General features: G+C 40.8%; 1 protein-coding gene across 3 annotated transcripts in view; it reads left to right on the top strand.

Annotated features, from left to right (window-relative positions):
* The first annotated feature begins 16,927 nt into the window (after positions 1-16,927).
* Positions 16,928-25,113, top strand: part of LOC106608345 (L-threonine 3-dehydrogenase, mitochondrial) — a 33,068-nt gene continuing 24,882 nt past the window's right edge. For 2 of the 3 annotated variants that reach the window (XR_014392763.1, XM_014206237.3), the window contains exons 1-3: positions 16,928-17,044; positions 21,487-21,682; positions 23,745-23,787. Coding sequence is in view for 2 of the 3 variants with exons in the window: in XM_014206237.3 (XP_014061712.1) it covers positions 21,499-21,682; positions 23,745-23,787 (227 nt within the window). In the remaining variant the exon portion in view is untranslated. Of the gene's footprint in view, positions 17,045-20,329; positions 20,408-21,486; positions 21,683-23,744; positions 23,788-25,113 lie in introns of those variants that run through there. The other variant, XM_014206240.3, reaches the window with a different exon arrangement.

The raw sequence follows: 25,113 nt of genomic DNA, 5'->3' as shown, positions 1-25,113 counted from the left end.
ATTTTCCACAAAACCCCTACAGGACGGTGAAACTTTTAATTTTTTATTTCACCTTTATTTAACCAGGTAGGCAAGTTGAGAACAAGTTCTCATTTTCAATTGCGACCTGGCCAAGATAAAGCAAAGCAGTTTGACACATATAACAACACAGAGTTACACATGGAGTAAAACAAACATACAGTCAATAATACAGTAGAAAAATAAGTCTATATACAAAGTGAGCAAATGAGGTGAGATAAGGGAGGTAAAGGCAAAAAAGCCCATGGTGGGGAAGTAATTACAATATAGCAAGTAAAACACTGGAATGGTAGATTTGACAGTGGAAGAAAGTGCAAAGTAGAAATAGAAATAATGGGGTGCAAAGGAGCAAAATAAATAAATAAATACAGTAGGGGAAGAGGTAGATGTTTGGGCTATTTATAGATGGGCTATGTACAAGTGCAGTGATCTGTGAGCTGCTCTGACAGCTGGTGCTTAAAGCTGGTGAGGGAGATAAGTGTTTCCAGTTTCAGAGATTTTTGTAGTTCGTTCCAGTCATTGGCAGCAGAGAACTGGAAGGAGAGGTGGCCGAAGGAGGAATTGGCTTTGGGGATGACCAGAGAGATATACCTGCTGGAGCGCGTGTAATAATAATAAGTAATAATAATAATAATAATAATAAGTAATGTAAGGAAATATATATGTGTAAATCTGCTCTTCCATGACCTTCGAGAAAGCAACACAGGATTGAGACAGGACGATAGTTTCCATGATCTAACTTATTGCCTTTTTTTTAATGTATAAAGGAATGACCCTTGCGAGTTTTAGTTCACACCCTAGTTCAATAGACAGATTCACAATGTGAGTTACACCACAGGGGGTGGTAAACTCCCGCAGCATCCTTTAGAAATCTGGCGGGAATGTTGTCAAGGCCAGTTGCTATGGAACGGTCAAATTCTTTCAGCCTCTGTAGCGCGGTGGACTCAGACACCTTTTCAAATGACAAATAATCTTCTCGAATCGCCTGCTGTTGATTAAAACTGCTGGACTTGACTCTCCCCCTTAGCAACCTGATTGACAAGGTAACTTGCTAACTAATGTATTAGCTATAGTTGTAAAAATAGCTATACAGACTGTCTGTAACCATGGTCTTGTCTGATGTAACCTTTCCTCCAATGTCCAAGCTGAGATCGAGAGATTTGGTCTTTAATCTGTTACTGTCAACTAACAGCTTCAGATACTTCCATAATTTACTCGGATTGTTCCTATTTTCAACTATTTTGTCATTAAAATATTATTTATTAGCCTTCTATATCATCCTGTTGACCTAATTTCTTAATTTTTTTTATAGTCTATAAATATATAATCTGCCTTGGATTTCCTAAACTCCAGAAAGCGTTCATTTTTTACACTTATTTGCCATTAAAATGTTATCATTTATACATGGTTCAGTTCTTTGCTTAATTCTAACCTTTTTTTTACTGGAGCCTGCTTATCTACAGCATGTAAAAACAATGATTTAAAATGGCCCCCAGGCATTCTCCACCTCATTGCATTTCAATACAGCAGACCAGTCCAATTTGTTCAAACAATTAACAAAAATATATGCACTATAATTCTTCATAGCCCTATTTTTTTTAAATTAAGTTATGACAATTAAAAACTGTTTTCTGAACTTTCGTACAGTACTACAGAAAATGATGGAATGATCACTGAGCACATAGTTTACAAAACCACTGTTTGATATCCTTGATAAATGCTGGTCATTTATGAACATTTGAACATCTTGGCCATGTTCTGTTATAATCTCCACCCGGCACAGCCAGAAGAGGACTAGCCACCCCTCATAGCCTGGTTCCTCTCTACCCAGTACAGCCAGAAGAGGACTGGCCACCCCTCAGAGCCTGGTTCCTCTCTACCCAGAAGAGGACTGGCCACTCCTCATAGCCTGGTTCCTCTCTAGGTTTCTTCCTAGGTTTTGGCCTTTCTAGGGAGTTTTTCCTAGCCACCGTGCTTCTACACCTGCATTGCTTGCTGTTTGGGGTTTTAGGCTGGGTTTCTATACAGCACTTTGAGATATCAGCTGATGTAAGAAGGGCTATATAAATACATTTGATTTGATTTGATCTATCCGACACCAACACAAAGGTCAATGATGGTTTGGGTAGAAGGACAGACCCTGGTGGGCTCATTAATCAGCTAGTATGAAGCAAATAGATTGCAACAATTTTTTAAGAGCTTTATTAAAAGTAGCATGGCCCTTTTAGAGCATATCTATATTTAATATCACCAGCAACAATAGCTTCTGATTTATCAAAGTCTGTACAGTTGGAACAAGTCTCCTCCAACAATTCATAAAATTGGTGCTGGTGCTCTATAACACATTCCAACTATAATAGACATTTCTACATTTTAGTCATTTAGCAGACACTCTTATCCAGAGCAACTTGCGGTAGTGAATGCATATATTTCATACATTTTTTTTTCTCTGTACTGGTCCCCCATGGGAATCGAACCCACAACCCTGGCGTTGCAAACACCATGCTCTACCAACTGAGCCACACGGGACAGTTAACAGGTTGAGGTTTTGGTAATAAAATGTCCAACCACAAAGCTTCAATCTCGTCATGGTTTAAATATGATCTACAATTGAACCCAATATCTGATCTTACATAAATACAAACTCCCATCGCCTTGGCGATTGCTGTCTCTTCTAATTACTACATCATTTTCTACTTCAATCTCAGCGTTTTTTTTGTTTTTAAATTTATCCAACCATCCAACCATGTTTCCCCAAGTTAAAAACACTAGTAAGTTGAAAAGGCCTAAAGATAGGTAGATTAAAAAGAGCTCCTGACATTTCACCTGTGTAAGGCTTCTTCAGAGGAAGACATGAGGGAAAGGAGAAACAGATTAGAAAATAAGTGTTTTAACCCTCTCCTCCTCCATGCAGCTCTCTGGGGTCTCTGGGGGCCATGATACTGAAGTGTAAAGACCTGAGGGTGATTCAGCTGGACATCTCTGGCATGGAGGAAGGCTTCAACATCACCAGATCGTTACAACTGAGCCATATTTAGCATTGACCCAATGCAGGTTACACTACGTTGATCCCACTGAGCGGGCAGGTTAAGAGGTTAAGAGCGTTGGGCCAATAGCCGCAAGGTCACCGGTTCAAATCCTCTCTGGACTCTGGCTCTCTATGTCCCTCAACTAAGCTCTGTCCACTCTGGCTCTCTATGCAGGGGGTTGGGGGGGACTCGCCCTGCCTGGAGAATTTCAACTAAACTTTCCATATATGTTTGCCCATTGTAGAAGTGCTCAGAATGTTACTTCTTGGACCTGAATACTAAAACATTCAATAGGTAAAGGTGCTCAAAGTTGACACATTTTGCATACCTCACCATACTCCACCATACCCAGCGTACTCCACCATACTCCACCATACCCAGCGTACTCCACCGTACCCCACCATACTCCACCATACTCCACCATACCTCACCATACTCCACCATACCCAGCGTACCCCACCGTACCCCACCATACTCCACCATACCCACCGTACTCCACCATACCCACCATACTCCACCATACCCACCGTACTCCACCATACCCACCATACCCACCGTACTCCACCATACCCACCATACCCACCATACCCACCGTACTCCACCATACCCACCATACCCACCGTACCCACCATACCCAGCGTACTCCACCATACTCCACCATACCCACCGTACCCCACCGTACTCCACCATACCCACCGTTACCCACCATACTCCACCATACCCACCGTACCCCACCGTACTCCACCATACCCACCGTACCCCACCGTACCCCACCATACATCACCGTACCCCACCGTACCCCACCGTACCCCACCATACCCCACCATACATCATCATACCCCACCGTACCCCACCGTACCCCACCGTACCCCACCATACATCATCGTACCCCACCGTACCCCACCATACCCCACCATACATCATCGTACCCCACCGTACCCCACCATACCCCACCATACTATGAAACATCCATGTCTTTATCACTGGAAAAGATAAACAGTTAAGATTGATATGTATTTAAAAGGTTACAAACAGGGTTGTCAAACTATTTTATAATTTCTTGAAACAATTTTTTTTTTTTTTTAAATAAAACCTTTAACATCAATGACGTTCATTTTTTTTCTTCATATTTGCATATGTTGTAGCTTAGATGCTATTTTACGTCATCTGAGGTGTTTGTGTTGTGACCTTTGTCGTTTGAGACACAACATGCTCTTGAATACAGGGTGTCATGTTTTGTGGTACAACAAAGATGGTTGGAGGTTCACACAGAGAATTGTTGACTTGAATGGGAATATCTATTGTTTTAAATTATACCCGTCAATCCTCCATAGGAAACTGATTGGAATCGTATAAATATACTGTATATAGAATAGAATAGAATAGGCATGATTATTTAAGTTGACATTCAACAGTGGGAGGACCGGCGGCCATCTTTGTTGGTAGTAATTAGAAGTAAAAAAAACGTCAATTCAACTTAAATTTCAATGGTGTATCAGCTTAAAATGCAATGGTCTGAACGGATAGGTCCATTCTGTCACGTCCTGACCAGTAAAGGGGTTATTTGTTATTGTAGTTTGGTCAGGGCGTGGCAGGGGGTGTTTGTTTTGTGTGTTTCGGTGTTTTTGGTTTATGTTCTATGTTATCTATTTCTATGTGTTTTTCTAGTTTTCTATTTCTATGTTGGGTTTTTGGCAATGACCTCCGATTAGAGGCAGCTGGTTGTTGTTGTCTCTAATTGGAGGCCATATTTAGGTGGGTTTGTTTTCTCTTGTTTTTTTTTGTGGGTGGTTGTTTCCAGTACAGTCTGTGCTCCTTACTGGACTGTTTTCGTCATCAGTTTATTTTTGTTTAAGTGTTTTCTTTAATAAAGAGAGAAGATGAGCACTTTACCCGCTGCGCCTTGGTCCAATCCTTACGACGCCCATGACACATTCTCTGAATTATATTTATATGATTTAAATGACACCCACCCTGTATCCCCTCCCGCCTTCCCCAATACAGGTGTAAATATTGGACTATAAATAGTTCCTTCCTGTATTATACTTATGCTAAAAAATGTTTTGTATTCTACTGCTAATTTACTTTGTGTTCGTAATCTTATCTTTTGTTGTTTGTTATTGTTGTTGTCGAGAAGGAACCTGCCAGTAAGCATTTTTGTTGGACAATGTATACAATACGTATCCTAACCTCTAACCTCTATTCCAGTAAAGACACTCCCTTTCCTCTTGTCTTGCACTCCTCTCCTTCCCTCTCTTGCCCTTTCTGTCTCTTAGAGTTCACTCTGTTTCTCCTCCTCCTTCTTCTCCATTTCCTCCACCTCTCTGGTTACCATCTTTTTGTTCCTAGTTTTTCCTCTTTGTCTCTTCCTCCATGTCTTCTCCCAGTATTTCACCACTCCACCACAGTGTGTCCATGACATATCTTCACCAGGAGGGGGCAGTATAGTTCATGTGGAACGAAACAGTGGTTGTCTGAAGCGCAGCTCTGTGTTTTGAAACCACTGAATCAGATGAATGGACGAACACACTAAACTATGTCCCAAATGACATCCTATTCTCTATTTAGTGCACTACCTATGACCAGAGCCTGTCAAATCTTACTTCACTCTGAGGCATAACATAAAAAATATATATTTTTACAGAAATGTTCACAAACAACACCTAACCAACACCTCCATGTGTCCTGTTGTGTACCCGCTAGATCGCGAACGAGTCGGCTCTAAGAGCCGGCTCGCATATCGGAAGAGCCGAATCTATTTATAAAAAATATTTAAAATATTAAGATATTAATAATCAAAAGATTTAAATTAATAGAATTAACTTCCCTGTAGCTCAGTTGGTAGAGCATGGTGTTTGCAACGCCAGGGTTGTGGGTTTGATTCGCATGGGGGGCCAGTACAGGAAAAAAAAATGTATGAAATGTATGCATTCACTACTGTAAGTCACTCTGGATAAGAGTGTCTGCTAAATGACTAAAATGTAATTCAATGAACAAATAGATGCTGTTTGATGAGAGAGCAACTGGGGATGCAGCATGAAGGAATTCCTAAACAGAGCCTGTCTTCCAAAGATCTGCAGATCCTCTGAGCTGGTGGAAGAACAAGGCCTCTGTCTACCCACGGCTTACTAAAGTCATGACAGGGAGACTTTGCATAGTACGCCACATCCGTTCCCTCTGACAGGGTCTTCTCGAAAAACGGGACAAATAATTACTGAGAGAAGAAACCGCATCAGCAAAGTGAGGCAGCTTGCATTTCTGAATGATAATCTCTTATAAAAGCAAAATATGGTCAGCATTGCTGTGTGGTGCTGGTTATAACATGGCAATAAAGAAGAGAGAGAAAAGAGGGACCAGTTTAATGTTTTAAGTCGGATGCTGCAGTTTTGCACATTGTTATTTATTTTTCTTTGATATGGTGCAATATTCTATTATGCTGTTCAGATTGTATTCATTTTGAATGGTTAGATTTATATGCCCTTTGTTTCTATACATTATTAAAAAGTTATACTTTAAATGCAAACGTTGAATAGCATTCTTTTTCATAACAAACCAATGCATTTTTAAATACATTGTGGTTAAGGTAGGGAGTATGATTTCATTTAATAATTTAATTAGAATTGTTTTAACACCAATCAGAGTCAAACTATCGCAAACTGTTTGACTTGAAAAAATACAAAACATGTTTTTTTTAAAGAGAGGTTTGGGAGCCAAAAGAGCCGGATCACTGAAAAGAGACGGAATGCCCATCACTAGTACCAGCGTCAACCTATAGTTACAAACACATACGAAGCGCATATGATTGGCTTAGGAAGCCCATGTGACCAGGTTACGAAGCTCATATGATTGGCTTAGGAAGCCCATGTGACCAGGTTACGAAGCTCATATGATTGGCTTAGGAAGCCCATGTGACCAGGTTACGAAGCTCATATGATTGGCTTAGGAAGCCCATGTGACCAGGTTATGAAGCTCATATGATTGGCTTAGGAAGCCCATGTGACCAGGTTATGAAGCTCATATGATTGGCTTAGGAAGCCCATGTGACCAGGTTACGAAGCTCATATGATTGGCTTAGGAAGCCCATGTGACCAGGTTACGAAGCTCATATGACCATGTTACGGTGCTCTTATGACTGGCTAAAAAAATACTCATATGACTGGCTTACGAGCACATTTGACCACTTGACCAGGTTACTATGTTCTTATATTCATATGACTGTCTTACTCATATGGGTTACCAGATATCACTGAATTACGATACTCATATGGGTTACCAGATATCACTGAATTACGATACTCATATGGGTTACCAGATATCACTGAATTACGATACTCATATGGGTTACCAGATATCACTGAATTACGATACTCATATGGGTTACCAGATATCACTGAATTACGATACTCATATGGGTACCAGATATCACTGAATTACGATACTCATATGGGTTACCAGATATCACTGAATTACGATACTCATATGGGTTACCAGATATCACTGAATTACGATACTCATATGGGTTACCAGATATCACTGAATTACGATACTCATATGGGTTACCAGATATCACTGAATTACGATACTCATATGGGTTACCAGATATCACTGAATTACGATACTCATATGGGTTACCCGATATCACTGAATTACGATACTCATATGGGTTACCAGATATCACTGAATTACGATACTCATATGGGTTACCAGATATCACTGAATTACGATACTCATATGGGTTACCAGATATCACTGAATTACGATACTCATATGGGTTACCAGATATCACTGAATTACGATACTCATATGGGTTACCAGATATCACTGAATTACGATACTCATATGGGTTACCAGATATCACTGAATTACGATACTCATATGGGTTACCCGATATCACTGAATTACGATACTCATATGGGTTACCAGATATCACTGAATTACGATACTCATATGGGTTACCAGATATCACTGAATTACGATACTCATATGGGTTACCAGATATCACTGAATTACGATACTCATATGGGTTACCAGATATCACTGAATTACGATACTCATATGGGTTACCAGATATCACTGAATTACGATACTCATATGGGTTACCAGATATCACTGAATTACGATACTCATATGGGTTACCCGATATCACTGAATTACAATACTCATATGGGTTACCAGATATCACTGAATTACGATACTCATATGGGTTACCAGATATCACTGAATTCCAGCCCACACATTCTCTCCATAGATGTGATGGTAGCTACCTTTGGCATGTTGACTTTCTCTGGCCCCTCCAAAGTGTCCTGCATGGCTGGCTTATTATAGGAGTTAATAATGCACCCTAGGTGCCCTCACTGACTGTCACCTGAGTAGCCATGCTGCCCCCAGACCTCCACAGAAGGCCACAGGCTAGCATGCTAACGTGCTAGTCATGCACATTGATGGACAGCTGTTGGCGACCACTAATCTTAACCCTGAGTTATTTTACTGCCGTTCAGACTCATACAAGACAGGACAGTTAGATGATGACAATTAAATAAACTTTTCACAGGAAAGGAATAATTCGAACTTCTCGCGTATCCCGTGTGTATAATTATGGAACAAAATTGACAGGACCCTCATTTCCAATGACAAATGAAAAGAGAGTCTGTTGTTACCGAATATGACAGCTACTTAGTGCCAGATTAAATATTATTGGAAAAATGTGCCATCTGAAGTGGCCAGTACCTCCTTATTGTATGGTACATTCCATCCACACCGTATCCCCCTAAAGACAGGACCGTGAGTAACCAGGATATATATTCCAGTGGCGGTTGGTGTCGTTTAAGATTAGGGAGGACGTTTTCATGGAGCCTCCAGTGATATATTCCCTTTCCCTCTCTCACTCTCTAGGTGTTATGTTTCACAGGGAGCTCATGGGATCACCCCTTCAGTGTCAACTAACCCCTCTGTCTGTCTATCTATCTGTCTGTCTGTCACTCTGTCTCTCATGCTGTCTCTCTGTCTGTTTCTCTCTCTCTCTCACTCTGTCTCTATCGCTCTGTCTCTATCTCTCTGTCCCTCTCTCTCTCTCTTTCTGTCTGTCTCTCACTCTGTCTCTGTCTCTCACTCTGTCTCTGTCTCTCTCTCTCTCTCTCTCTCTCTCTCTCTCTCTCTCTCTCTCTCTCTCTATGTATGTCACTGTGTTTCTCTGTCTGTCTGTCTGTCTGTCTGTCTGTCTGTCTGTCTGTCTGTCTGTCTGTCTGTCTGTCTGTCTGTCTGTCTGTCTGTCTGTCTGTCTGTCTGTCTGTCTGTCTGTCTGTCTGTCTGTCTGTCTGTCTGTCTGTCTGTCTGTCAAAAAAACGGTCAAAAAACTTTAAGTCCACAACCTCAGGAGAAAGCTGGCCCAACTGGAAAGGAAGGACACTCTACTGCAGACACCATAGAGGAGAAACAGTGGAGTGGTAACCAGTGATATAGCGATACAACTAGTGGGTAAACGGTGATCAACATCATTCTACACTATGTCCTTGTCCAGAAACAACCTCAAAAATAAAACATTTCTGGACAGGGAATGGGAGGAAAGAGAGAAAGAGAGACAGAAAGAAAGACAAAGAAACAAGAGTTGTTCTAAAGCCCACCGCCCCCTCCCCCAGCCAGTCTGCATACATCTATATTTATATGTATAGATAGAGGTTACTGACCAAAAAAATAAAGGAAACACCAACAGTGACTTATTAGAGCACCACGAGCCAGAACAGCTTCATTGCACCTTGGCATAGATTCTACACGTGTCTGCAACTCTACTGGAGGGATGCGACACCATTCTTCTTCGAGAAATTCCATCATTTGGTGTTTTGTGGTGGAAAAACGCTGTCTCCAGAATCTCCAAAAATAATCTCAAATAGGTGTTCAACTGGGTTGAGATCTGTTGACTGAGACGGCCATGGCGTGTTGGTTTACATGCTCATCAAACCATTCAGTGACCACTCGTACCCTGCGGATGGTAACATTATCTATCCTATGGGGGGGGGGGGGGGGGCATAGCCATGGTAACCAAAATAACGGCCTGCCCAGCATTTTTATACATGACCCTAAGCATTTCTTAATTAACTCAGGAACCACACCTGTGTGGAAGCACCTACATTCAATAAACTTTGTATTCCTCATTTACTCAAGTGTTTCCATTATTTTGGCAGTTACCTATATGTTCCTTATGCTTCCCCTAGTTACCTGCCTGTACAGCCAGCAGCGACCAAACCTGTGTAACCTTAGTAACCCCACCAGCCCACATGTTTTAAAACAAATAGACACACACACACACACACATTCACAAATATGAACACACACACACACCTAAAACAGATTATGAATGGGGTTCTTATTGCTGGATATAAGGAGACTCTTATAGCGTTGGTCTGAGTAACCATGGCAACACATGCCAGTAGCTGCGCTATGTACACACACTGACTGAACGAAATACCATTTTAGTAAACACACACACACTGACCACTTTGCATTGTAGAACACAACGCTTAATAGGATTTATGCAATCAGTGCGATGTTGATTACACTAACTTATGATTTATTACATTACAAAAAAAATCGGAAGAATTGAAGAATGACATGTCGAACAAATGAAACATATTATCTCTATTGAACTAAAACTCTGCATCTCCAAAACGAAAACTACCATTTAACTATTAACAAACGTATAATTAAGAAACTTCAGAAGTGTCACATCCTGACCAGTATAAGGCGTTATTTGTTATTGTAGTTTGGTCAGGACGTGGCAGGGGGGTGTGTTTGTTTTGTGTTGTCGGGGTTTTTGGGTAGTGTTCTATGTTTTGTATTTCTATGTTCTGTTTTCTAGTTTTTCTATTTCTATGTCTAGTTTATTGTTTTGATCTTCAATTGGAGGCAGCTGTTCCTCGTTGCCTCTAATTGAAGGTCCTATTTAGTAGGGGTGTTTTTTCTATGGGTTTTGTGGGTAGTTATTTCCTGTTTTGTGTTCGTGCACCTGACGGGACTGTTTAGTGTCGTTTGTTGTTTTTGTATACGTGTTTCTTTTGTTTTCCTTCTTTAATGAAATAAGAAGATGAGTTTACACGTTCCCGCTGCGTTTTGGTCCAATCCCTACGACACCCGTGACAAGAAGCTATTTTGAATAAATGTTATTGGCCTATGAGAGTCAGGAAATGTCCAAAGTGTATTGAGGGGAGTTACTGCTTTCAATACATGTTTATTTTTTTTAAAAAGGCAAAAAATTGAGTTGTGGTTATGTTTTTATTTTTTTATTTTTGGGAGGGAAGCTCAGCTCCGGGATGCTGGCCTTCTAGGCAGAGTTCTTCTGTCCAGTGTCTGTGTTCTTTTGCCCATCTTAATCTTTTATTTTTATTGGCCAGTCTGAGATATGTCTTTCTTTGCAACTCTGCCTAGAAGGCCAGCATCCCAGAGTCGCCTCTTCACTGTTGACTTTGAGACTGGTGTTTTGTGGGTACTATTTAATGAAGCTGCCAGTTGAGGACTTGTGAGGCGTCTGTTTCTCAAAATAGACACTCTAATGTACTTGTCCTCTTGCTCAGTTGTGCACCGGGGCCTCCCACTCCTCTTTCTATTCTGGTTAGAGACAGTTTGCGCTGTTCTGTGAAGGGAGTAGTACACAGCGTTGTACGAGATCTTCAGTTTCTTGGCTATTTCTCACATGGAATAGCCTTCATTTCTCAGAACAAGAGAAGACTGATGAGTTTCAGGAGAAATTTCTTTGTTTCTGGCCATTTTGAGCCTGTAATCGAACCCACAAATGCTGATGCTCCAGATACTCAACTAGTCTAAAGAAGGCCCGTTTTATTGCATCTTTAATCCAAACAACAGTTTTCAGTTGTGCTAACATAATTGAAAAGGGTTTTCTAATAATCAATTATTATTTTAAAATGATAAACTTGGATTAGCTAACACAACGTGCCATTCGAACACAGGAGTGATGGTTGCTGATAATGTGCCTCTGTACGCCAATGTAGATATTCCATTAAAAATCAGCCGTTTCCAGCTACAATAGTCAATTACAACATTAACAATGTCGGCACTGTATTTCTGATACATTTTATGTTATTTTAATGGACAAAAAATGTGCTTTTCTTTCAAAAACAAGGACATTTCTAAGTGACCCAAACTTTTGATCGGTAGTATACATAGACTTGGAGATACTGGTTACTTTAATAATGGAACACTGGTTACTTTAATAATGGAACACTGGTCACTTTAATAATGGAACACTGGTTACTTTAATAATGGAACACTGGTCACTTTAATAATGGAACACTGGTCACTTTAATAATGGAACACTGGTTACTTTAATAATGGAACACTGGTTACTTTAATAATGGAACACTGGTTACTTTAATAATGGGACACTGGTCACTTTAATAATAGAACACTGGTTACTTTAATAATGGAACACTGGTCACTTTAATAATGGAACACTGGTTACTTTAATAATGGAACACTAGTCACTTTAATAATGGAACACTGGTCACTTTAATAATGGAACACTGGTCCCTTTAATAATGGGACACTGGTCACTTTAATAATAGAACACTGGTTACTTTAATGATGGAACACTGGTCACTTTAATAATGGAACACTGGTCACTTTAATAATGGAACACTGGTCACTTTAATAATGGAACACTGGTCACTTTAATAATGGAACACTGGTCACTTTAATAATGGAACACTGGTCCCTTTAATAATGGAACACTGGTCACTTTAATAATGGAACACTGGTCACTTTATAATGGAACACTGGTCACTTTAATAATGGAACACTGGCTACTTTAATAATGGAACACTGGTTACTTTAATAATGGAACACTGGTTACTTTAATAATGGAACACTGGTTACTTTAATAATGGAACACTGGTTACTTTAATAATGGAACACTGGTCACTTTAATAATGTTTACATACTGCTTTACTAATTTCATATGTTTATACTGTATTCTATTCTACTCTATTTTAGTCAATGCCCCTCCGACATTGTTCGATCTAATATTAATATATATTACATTCTTTTACTTTAAGATTTGTGTGTATTGTTGTGAATTGTTAAGATATTACAGCACTGTTGGAGCTAGGAACACAAACATTTTGCTACACCCGCAATAACACCTGCTAAATATGTGAATGAGACACATATGATTTGATTTGATTTTCGTAGGGAATAGAGTTCCCTTAGGGAGGTGCCTTCTGGTCTCTCCCTGTTTGGTCCACCCCTCTGGACGCTCCCTGTTTGGCCCTGCCCTCTGATCAATTCCTGTTTGGCCCTGCCCACCTCTCCTCTAATACAAACACACCTCAAATTCAAACGAAGGTTCACTCTGCAGGATGTAGTTCAGGATGTAGTTCACAGGATGTAGTTCTCTCTGTAGGATGTAGTTCAGGATGTAGTTCAGGATGTAGTTCCCTCTGTAGGCCTAATAACAGGATGTAGTTCTCTCTGTAGGCCTAATAACAGGATGTAGTTCACTCTGCAGGCCTAATAACAGGATGTAGTTCTCTCTGTAGGCCTAATAACAGGATGTAGTTCCCTCTGTAGGCCTAATAACAGGATGTAGTTCTCTCTGTAGGCCTAATAACAGGATGTAGTTCTCTCTGTAGGCCTAATAACAGGATGTAGTTCACTCTGCAGGCCTAATAACAGGATGTAGTTCCCTCTGTAGGCCTAATAACAGGATGTAGTTCCCTCTGTAGGCCTAATAACAGGATGCAGTTCTCTCTGTAGGCCTAATAACAGGATGTAGTTCTCTCTGTAGGCCTAATAACAGGATGTAGTTCCCTCTGTAGGCCTAATAACAGGATGTAGTTCTCTCTGTAGGCCGAATAACAGGATGTAGTTCTCTCTGTAGGCCTAATAACAGGATGTAGTTCTCTCTGTAGGCCTAATAACAGGATGTAGTTCACTCTGTAGGCCTAATAACAGGATGTAGTTCACTCTGTAGGTCTAATAACAGGATGTAGTTCTCTCTGTAGGCCTAATAACAGGATGTAGTTCTCTCTGTAGGCCTAATAACAGGATGTAGTTCTCTCTGTAGGCCTAATAACAGGATGTAGTTCTCTCTGTAGGCCTAATAACAGGATGTAGTTCACTCTGTAGGCCTAATAACAGGATGTAGTTCACTCTGTAGACCTAATAACAGGATGTAGTTCACTCTGTAGGCCCAATAACAGGATGTAGTTCTCTCTGTAGGCCTAATAACAGGATGTAGTTCTCTCTGTAGGCCTAATAACAGGATGTAGTTCTCTCTGTAGGCCTAATAACAGGATGTAGTTCTCTCTGTAGGCCTAATAACAGGATGTAGTTCACTCTGTAGGTCTAATAACAGGATGTAGTTCTCTCTGTAGGTCTAATAACAGGATGTAGTTCTCTCTGTAGGCCTAATAACAGGATGTAGTTCTCTCTGTAGGTCTAATAACAGGATGTAGTTCTCTCTGTAGGCCGAATAACAGGATGTAGTTCACTCTGTAGGTCTAATAACAGGATGTAGTTCTCTGTAGGTCTAATAACAGGATGTAGTTCTCTCTGTAGGCCGAATAACAGGATGTAGTTCTCTCTGTAGGCCTAATAACAGGATGTAGTTCTCTCTGTAGGCCGAATAACAGGATGTAGTTCTCTCTGTAGGCCGAATAACAGGATGTAGTTCTCTCTGTAGGCCTAATAACAGGATGTAGGTTCTCTCTGTAGGCCGAATAACAGGATGTAGTTCTCTCTGTAGGCCTAATAACAGGATGTAGTTCTCTCTGTAGGTCTAATAACAGGATGTAGTTCTCTCTGTAGGCCTAATAACAGGATGTAGTTCTCTCTGTAGGCCTAATAACAGGATGGGAATGGATTGGATGTTCAAAGTTAGGAGGACATGGAGGACAACTATTGATAACTGAAGCAAACTATTATTATCAGGCTGCTGAACAGCGAGACAGAGGATAGATGTAGGCCTAATACACGGTCAGACAGTAGACAGCAGAGACTGTGAATACTTGTACATTAACTAGTAACTTTCCAGTGTTTTCCGTACAGCATGTTGTATTGTTTTGGTGTATTTGTATGCAGACTTCACAAAATGAATTTCCATGTATATGGACAATATTTTTTTTTATTTAACTAGGCAAGTCAGTTAAAAACATATTCTTATTTTACAATGACGACCTAGGAACAGTGGGTTAACTGCCTTGTTCAGGGGCAGAACGACAGATTTTTGTGTGATATCTCTACACTCAGTGGCCAGTATATTAGGTACACCCATCTAGAACCGGGTTCAACCCCTACCCGCCTTTTGCCCGTGTGGCTCAGTTAAGCATCTGCAATGCAAGGGTTGTGGGTTCAATTCCCACAAGGGGACCAGTATGAAAATGTATGGGCTCACTAACTGTAAGTCGCTCCGGATAAGAGTGCTAAATAACTAAAATACAATTAAAAAATGAACAGCCTGAATTCTTCAGCGAATAGAAACATTGCTCAATTAGTATCAAAGGACATGACGTGTGGCAGGAAAACATTCTCCACACCATTACACCACCAGCCTGTACCGTTGAAACCAGGCAGGATGGGTCCATGGACTCATGATGTTTACGCCAAATCCTGACGCAACAGGATCAGGCGATGGTGATGGCGTCCCCACTGGAGACGCTTCTTCTTCTTGTTTTTAGCTGATAGGAGTGGAACCCGGTGTGGTCGTCTGCCGCAGATGCCGTTCTGCATATTCCATTTCCCACAGGGAGAGCAGAAACAGACCCAGGTAGCCTACTTCTGACATCAGATTAGTCATTAACTGTATAATAAAAGATAAATCAAGTTGCTTCAGGACATGAATCTCAAAGCCCACAAGGCATCGCTTTTCCCCCAACCTTCTCCCACCTCCTCCCCTCCTCACCAAGACCTCTTGCATACCTCCCTACTACTGTACCACTGGCACACAGTATTTGTATACAACATTCCCACAACTTCCTCGAATGGTGCAGAATAGTTGCGCTGGAATATTCTCAGCACATTTTAAGGAACTTGACAGAAAAACTTTATTTTCTTGTTATTTCATTGCTTTAACGGAACGTTTCCTAAAAGTTGAAACATGGTTACATTTAGTTAACATTTTGGTATTGTTTTAGGAACGCTCTCCAACTGGTTTGACATTGGGAATGTTCTCAAATAGTTCACTCTCATCGCACTCTGGCACTCCAGATTGAATTTACGAACACACCCCAAGTCGTGTTCTTAGAACATTAGGAAAACGTTCCATAAGAACCACGAGAAAATAGTAGTAACGTTCACAGAACATTCTAAGAATGTTATTTAAAAACATATACATTCCGTTCTCAGAGTTAACAAAACACTGTTAAATAAAGGTGAAATAATATATATATATATTATTATATATCCGTAAACTGGTCATCTCTATATACCCGCCACATGTACTGTTGTCTGTGCCCAATAATGTGTGTACCATGTTTTTTTGTGCTGCTGCCATGCTGTGTTTTCATGTCTTTCTGCTATGCTATGTTGTCTTAGGTCTCTCTTTATGTAATGCTGTGGTGTCTCTTTTGTCATGATGTGTGTTTTTGTCCTATATTTTTATTATATTTTTTAATGTTTAATCCGAGCCCCCGTCCCCGCATGAGGCCTTTTGTCTTTTGCTAGGCCATCATTGTAAATAAGAATTGGTTGTTAACTGACTTGCCTGGTTAAATAAAGGTTAAATGAAAATGTAAAATAAAAAAAATAAAAAGAGAGGTTACCACGTGTATGCGACAGAGGGAGCACACCTCCGAGGCCCAGCCAATCAGAGAGGAAGCCGGGTTGCGTTGAACCCAGATGGCTCCTGCTGGTGATATATAACCCTCATGTGCTGGGGCTGATGCAATACATGAAGAAGGCACAACGTGTCGTCAGCTACACCAGCTATTAAACACCCCTTTTCTAACACTATCTTCCGAGTTTTATAAAGATCCCCCTCAGCTATTTATCTGGTGAGTAAATCATTATTCATTGGAATTCGTTGAGTTATTAAAGCTAATATTTTGTGTAAAGTGAATCGGGATTTTACTCAAATTTCTTAAGCAGAATGGAGAATTATCTAATGTGAGAATTTAGTTGTTTATACAGACGCAAATTGGGATGTATTTTAAAGACTGTCGCCAATCTAGTTATATAGCCTATATACTCAGATTGGTTGTACTGTTGGCACACCTATCCTTTGACCAACATGTATTTTAAACAAATAGGAAAACCTACAGGAGATATAACAGCTAATTCAAAGGTGGTTGCAATGCTGTGAAAAACAGTTGTACTTTACTAGAATGCAAAGTTTAGCATGTCTTCGCAGGGTGGCAACAAAAAAATAAAGAAAGAATCCGCGATTCTACTGCCGGCATAATATCCTGCTGCTACGAGAACGGTATAATCCCATGTGTTTTATTCTATATCCGTTATGTGGCATGCTCCTGGCCTTTGTTTGCTTTACCAGAGGTTGGATGGGTTTTGCCATGGCATATAATATTACTATGTACACTCCTAATTGGTCCCAGGTCACCGTGTACATTAAAATGTACTGTGTCGAGTAGGAGATTGAATTATTACATCATAAAAGAGGCAATACGGTCAATTGAAACATTAGGGCACAGGACCGGAAACTCCATTGATTAAGGAAGAGGCCAGAAATGGAACATCATCGTGATTCTGCAAAAAAAAAAAATGAAAAAATAATTTGTCTGAGCCTTAATCTATAGAGACATGCTGCGTTTACAAACCTTGTTATATGTTGAGGATCAGCATAGGGATTGAGGATGAGCGAGAAAGCGGCCATCTTTCCGGGAATAGAGCCAAAACAAGATTGCTAAAACAGTAATATAACGTAGCAGACGTACTAAAACAGTAATATAACGTAGCAGACGTACTAAAATAGTAATATAACGTAGCAGACGTACTAAAACAGTAATATAACGTAGCAGACGTACTAAAATAGTAATATAACGTAGCAGACGTACTAAAACAGTAATATAACGTAGCAGACGTACTAAAACAGTAATATAACGTAGCAGACGTACTAAAACAGTAATATAACGTAGCAGACGTACTAAAACAGTAATATAACGTAGCAGACGTACTAAAACAGTAATATAACGTAGCATACGTACTAAAACAGTAATATAACGTAGCAGACGTACTAAAAAAATGAATTATCCAGTTACATACATATGTATGTATGTATGTATGTATATATATATATATGACAGAATCTGACTTTTTTTTTATTTGATATTTCACGCCACCCACCTTAAATAGGCCACAGACTGGGCTAGCCAAATTAAAACAAACATTTTAAATGAAGCCCAAGGAAATGATGTAACCGGTTTAGGACGACATGATGCGAGAGTCAAACGATGCTGGCTTCATCATCTTGGTTTTGGCTCAACACATGGTGATTGATGAGTGCGCAAATTTTTAAAAAGAGGAATTCGGTCAGTGTGTATAAAATCGGTAACCGCTTCATACGTTTAGTAACTGTCGTGAAAATCACTCTGAGGCCAATGACTGCATGGCTATCTGTTTGAAGATTTATTGCAGACACATACCAAATGAACAAACAGCCTTTGATACATTTGATGAATGACTTGGATAAGCTTAGAACAATTACTAAGCTAATAATAAATGAACAACTGCCCGTGATTATATTTATCTGACAGTAGGCCTGGAGTATAGTTTACTACTGAACAGTACAGTGGGCCTGGAGTATAGTTTACTACTGAACAGTACAGTAGGCCTGGAGTATAGTTTACTACTGAACAGTACAGTAGGCCTGGAGTATAGTTTACTACTGAACAGTACAGTGGGCCTGGAGTATAGTTTACTACTGAACAGTACAGTAGACCTGGAGTATAGTTTACTACTGAACAGTACAGTAGACCTGGAGTATAGTTTACTACTGAACAGTACAGTGGGCCTGGAGTATAGTTTACTACTGAACAGTACTGTAGGCCTGGAGTATAGTCTACTACTGAACAGTACAGTAGACCTGGAGTATAGTCTACTACTGAACAGTACAGTAGACCTGGAGTATAGTCTACTACTGAACAGTACAGTAGACCTGGAGTATAGTCTACTACTGAACAGTACAGTGGGCCTGGAGTATAGTTTACTACTGAACTGTACAGTTGGCCTGGAGTATAGTTTACTACTGAACAGTACAGTAGGCCTGGAGTATAGTTTACTACTGAACAGTACAGTAGGCCTGGAGTATAGTTTACTACTGAACAGTACAGTGGGCCTGGAGTATAGTTTACTACTGAACAGTACAGTAGGCCTGGAGTATAGTTTACTACTGAACAGTACAGTGGGCCTGGAGTATAGTTTACTACTGAACAGTACAGTAGACCTGGAGTATAGTCTACTACTGAACAGTACAGTAGGCCTGGAGTATAGTTTACTACTGAACAGTACAGTTGGCCTGGAGTATAGTTTACTACTGAACAGTACAGTAGGCCTGGAGTATAGTTTACTACTGAACAGTACAGTAGGCCTGGAGTATAGTTTACTACTGAACAGTACTGTAGACCTGGAGTATAGTCTACTACTGAACAGTACAGTAGACCTGGAGTATAGTCTACTACTGAACAGTACAGTAGACCTGGAGTATAGTCTACTACTGAACAGTACAGTGGGCCTGGAGTATAGTTTACTACTGAACAGTACTGTGGGCCTGGAGTATAGTCTACTACTGAACAGTACAGTAGACCTGGAGTATAGTCTACTACTGAACAGTACACTAGGCCTGGAGTATAGTTTACTACTGAACAGTACAGTTGGCCTGGAGTATAGTTTACTACTGAACAGTACAGTAGGCCTGGAGTATAGTTTACTACTGAACAGTACAGTAGGCCTGGAGTATAGTTTACTACTGAACAGTACTGTAGACCTGGAGTATAGTCTACTACTGAACAGGCCTAGCCTACTGCTGTGATATTACAGTACCTACAGTACTGTAGTTGCATCACTTTTGTGACTACAGGCCTATAGAATAGGCCTACGCCAGCCTAAATTTGTTCATATTGCACAGTTCACATACAAGTCAGTTCTGAGAGGGAGGAACATTTAAACCCAGTGCCATAAAATCGTTTCATTTATGTCTATCTGCTGCTTCTGGCAAACCTTGTAACAGCTTGTAGCTTATGTCACCATCCAGCTACAGTCTGTCCCGACTGGCACTATTTTCATCCACCCTCATATCAACTCCTCTGTCCCCTGATTGGGTAAGAGAGCGAAGGGCGTGGGTGGTATAAAGTTACTCACGTTCACTTTTAAATTTCTTTCAGAAGCTTTATCCGACGTTAAAGGTAAGAGAGCCTAGCAAAAATGTTTTTTTTTTTCTTTCTTCTTTAGAGCAATAATTAGACGTGTGAATGACGGATGTCCATACAGTACGATAGGCGTGGCGTTGTAGGAGGACTAGTCAGGGATGGATGCATGATGGGTGTCTTTTTCTCTCTTTCTTTTTTTAGTTTGAAAATGTGCTTTGTCTCACTTGTGTAGTTACACATTGAAAGCCACGGAAGTAAACAGGCTTGGAACACAATGTATAGCAAGTTCCATCGTCAGTGTTAATTCATTTTTTTAAATGAATGCGCGTTACGATGTATAGCAAGTTTAATTCGTGCAGAATGACAACTCTTTAATGACGAAAAGCCTATTTTTACTGAGAGAATGAAGGAATAATAAAATCTAGGAAGAGATCCATTCTATAACTTTCCCACCCCCCCCTCTCTCCAAGTTACTCAAATTACTGTTAGCCTAGGCAACGTCGGAGACGCAGGAGTAAACCGTGCCAAGAATGGTAGTCTAGGCTACTGTAATTTGAGGACAGGTCTGTAATTTATGTTGTCAGGCTGTCGCTTCGTCCCAAAATGGCACCCAATTCCCATAATGCAATACTTTTGACCAGGCTCTGGTAAAGATAAATAATAAGTGTACTACAAAGGGAATAAATTACCATTTGAGAGAGAGAGAGACTGTGTTTCGCAGACAAAACGAAACAATGTCACGACTGCTGAGCGAGCGAGGCGCTCCGTCATTCATTCCAATGTCGTTAGTGGTCCCGTTTTTTTCTTTTCACGTCTCATTTCTTGGATCCTCTTGAGTCCCTCGGGGATGCCTACTGTACACTGTGTCTCTGCCATGAGACACAGCTGCTACATAATTGACACTTAGTCGCCAAAGAATGACGACAGAAAGACTCGAGGCTTCCTGTCCTGGGCCTAGACGTAGTCAAGCTGGCATGACCAACCTTGTAGTGACATTGTTATAGGTCATGTATACAGAACCATAAGTTTTGAGTCCTTGACAACAAAATCATTCTACCTATTTGTAAAGTATTCAGGTGAAGGGTCCTTACACTGTCCTCTTCCGCCTCCTTTAGGTGACTGTGAAGATGCCTTTTATCAGAACATTCAGCAAGGTGGCTAAGCAGGCCCTCCTGAGCCCAGGATGTGGCTGTCAGCCAATCACAGTGGCCGTACGGACCATCAGCTTCTCGCCCCGCCAGGTCACCTCGGACGCCAGTTTCCACTCCGTGTCCTTCTCCGAGACGGACCACCCCAAGGTGCTCATCACAGGTAAGACCAATCAATGAATCACTCAATCAGGTTAAAAGCTCAGAGAGGCATCAGCACCTGGGGGGAGGAATCCCAGGTACAACTTACCACAATGGGATCTATTCACAATGATCTGAAGAAACAAACTTTTCTCTAACGACTCTCCAGCTCGCTGTAATTCTGTGGGACGAGCCTCAATAACACAATCTCTCTCTGTGAAGAAGATGAACTTTGTCTAACTGAACATTAACAAGGATTCTCAAGCAACAGACACAGTAGGAATAACTCTATTTATGGGAAGTGAACCTTAATCTCACAACCTCAATACCACACAATATGACCTCTATCTATGGTCTATCTAAGGTAAAGAAGCTTTGTCTAAGTGAACCTAAACGAGGCTCCCAAGCAACAGATAGCTGGATTTATAAAGCGCTTGGTTTGTTGTGTGAAGGGAACATCACAGTGTTTACAAGCAGGATCAATAGGATAGAACCACTGTAGCTAGGGTCCTGACCCTCTCCTTTTCACACCCTCTGCTACTCTGCTTTGCACATTTTTTGCAAATGTATAACAAAAAAATTTACAAATAAATAAATATTTACATAAGTATTCAGACCCTTTGCTATGAGACTCAAAGTTGAGCTCAGGTGCCCCGTGTTTCCATTGATCATCCTTGAGATGTTTCTACAACTTGATTAGAGTCCACCTGTGGTAAATTCAATCGATTGGACATGATTTGGAAAGGCATATGCTTGTCTATATAAGGTCCCACAGTTGACAGTGCATGTCAGAGCAAAAACCAAGCCATGAGGTCGAAGGAATTGTTCGTAGAGCTCCGGGTCAGGATTGTGTCGAGGCACAGATCTGGGGAAGGGTACCAAAACATTTCTGCAGCATTGAAGGTCCCCAAGAACACAGTGTCCTCCATCACTCTTAAATGAAAGAAGTTTGGAACCAGCGAGAGTCTTCCTAGAGCTGGCCGCCTGGCCAAACTCAGCAATTGGGGAAGAAGGGCTTTGGTCAGGGAGGTGACCATGAACTCAGTTCCTCTGTGGTGATGGGAGAAACTTCCAGAAGGACAACCATCTCTGCAGCACTTCACCAATCAGGCCTTTATGGTAGAGTGGCCAGATGGAAGCCACTCCTCAGTAAAAGGCAAATGACAGCCCTCTTGGAGTTTGCCAAAAGGCACCTAAAGACTCTCAGACCATGAGAAACAAGAATCTCTGGTCGGATGAAACCAAGATTGAACTCTTTGGCCTGAATCCCAAGCGTCACATCTGAAGGAAACCTGGCACCATCCCTACGGTGAAGCATGGTGGTGGCAGCATCATGCTGTGGGGATGTTTTTCAGCGGCAGGGACTGGGAGACTAGTCAGGATCGAGGGAAAGATGAACGGAGCAAAGTACAGAGAGATCCTTGATGAAAACCTGCTCCAGAGCACTCAGGACCTCAGACTGAGGAGAAGGTTCACCTTCCAACAGGACAACAACCCTAAGCACACAGCCAAGAGAACGTAGAAGTGGCTTCGGGACAAGTCTCTGAATGTCCTTATGTGGCCCAGCCAGAGCCCGAACATCTCTAGAGAGATGGACTGAAACCTGATCGAACATCACTGGAGAAACCTGAAAATAGCTGTGCAGTAACACTCCCCATCCAACCTGTCAGAGCTTGAGAGGATCTGCAGAGAAGAATGGGAGAAACTCCCCAAATACAGGTGTGCCAAGCTTGTAGCATCATACCCAAGATGACTCAAGGATGTAATCGCTGCCAAAGGTGCTTCAACAAAGGAGAGTTAAGGGTCTGAAAACTTAGGTAAATGTTATATTTAAGTTTTTTTGGTTTTATACATTTGCAAAAAATTCTAAACCTGTTATTGCTTTGTCATTATGGGGTATTGTGTGTAGATTGACGAGGTGGAAAAAAAACAATTTCATCCATTTTAGAATAAGGCTGTAATGTAACAAAATGTGGAAAAAGTCAATGGGTCTGAATACTTTTCGAATGCGCTGTTTAATGTTTTTTTTTCACCTCTTAATATTGCACTGTATGTTTTCTCTTCTCTTTCACTCTCACTCTCAGGCGGCCTTGGACAGTTGGGGGTAGGGCTGGCTACAATGTTGAGGTAAGAGCAGTGTGTTCTGTTATAGAGAAGAAATGCTTGTCTTTCTACAAGTGTTGCTGCCTAACATTAAATGGAATGGAATACGTTCATTTAGGACCATTTTTGGGATGTTTATTATTAGGACATAATCAGTGTTGGGGAGTAGTGAACTATATGTATTCAATTAGTAATTTAACTACATTTTGCAGTAGCTTGGTGGTAGTTAAACAAAATTGTAATATAGGTCGTTTTTTTTCAGTATTTAATTACTGTTTTACCATGTAGAGGTGTAGCTAACTACTGGAACTACACGCTACTGTTTTACCATGTAGCGGTGTAGCTAACTACTGGAACTACACACTACTGTTTTACCATGTAGCGGTGTGGCTAACTACTGGAACTACACACTACTGTTTTACCATGTAGCGGTGTGGCTAACTACTGGAACTACACACTACTGTTTTACCATGTAGCGATGTAGCTAACTACTGGAACTACACACTACTGTTTTACCATGTAGCGGTGTGGCTAACTACTGGAACTACACACTACTGTTTTACCATGTAGCGATGTAGCTAACTACTGGAACTACACACTACTGTTTTACCATGTAGCGGTGTAGCTAACTACTGGAACTACACACTACTGTTTTAACATGTAGCTAACTACTGGAACTACACACTACTGTTTTGCCATGTAGCGGTGTGGCTAACTACTGGAACTACACACTACTGTTTTACCATGTAGCGGTGTAGCTAACTACTGGAACTACACACTACTGTTTTACCATGTAGCGATGTAGCTAACTACTGGAACTACACACTACTGTTTTTGCTAAAATAAGTAGGCTAGAATATCCTTTCTGTTTCAGCATCAGACCTGCCTAATTCTCACTTTTTGAGTTTGAAATTACACATCTGTCGACATCTGACTCCAGAGTGATCTGTTCTAGCAATTTGTAGTCTGATATTTCACATGTACATATGATACGTTTTCATTAAGTAGTTTGGGTGTAGCGAACTACTTTTTCAAAGTAACTTCTGTAAAGAAAACTATATTTTTCTTAAGTGTAGCTTAACTTCTTCCAGTGTGAAGTAATTGGTAGCTTGGTAAACTACATTTTAAGAGTAGCATCCCCAACACTATATAATCTAGGTCTCACTTAAAACAAACAACAATTTACAAAAGCTTTATATAGCATACAGAAAGGCTTCAGTGCCATTGTTCCCTCTAAGCTGCACGTGGGCGCGCAGTCGCCGGGACTGCTGCACAGAGGCACTATCAGCCCAAGGAGAAAAGCAGGAGATTGAACATCATTCAACTGTTCTTGAGATTTTCCCCTGCTAG

This window comes from Salmo salar, chromosome 06, assembly GCF_965601325.2.
Source record: "Salmo salar chromosome 06, fSalSal1, whole genome shotgun sequence".
Lineage (NCBI taxonomy): Eukaryota > Metazoa > Chordata > Actinopteri > Salmoniformes > Salmonidae > Salmo > Salmo salar.
Note: the sequence above shows the minus strand (reverse complement) of the source record. Positions and strands in the feature narration are given on the sequence as shown.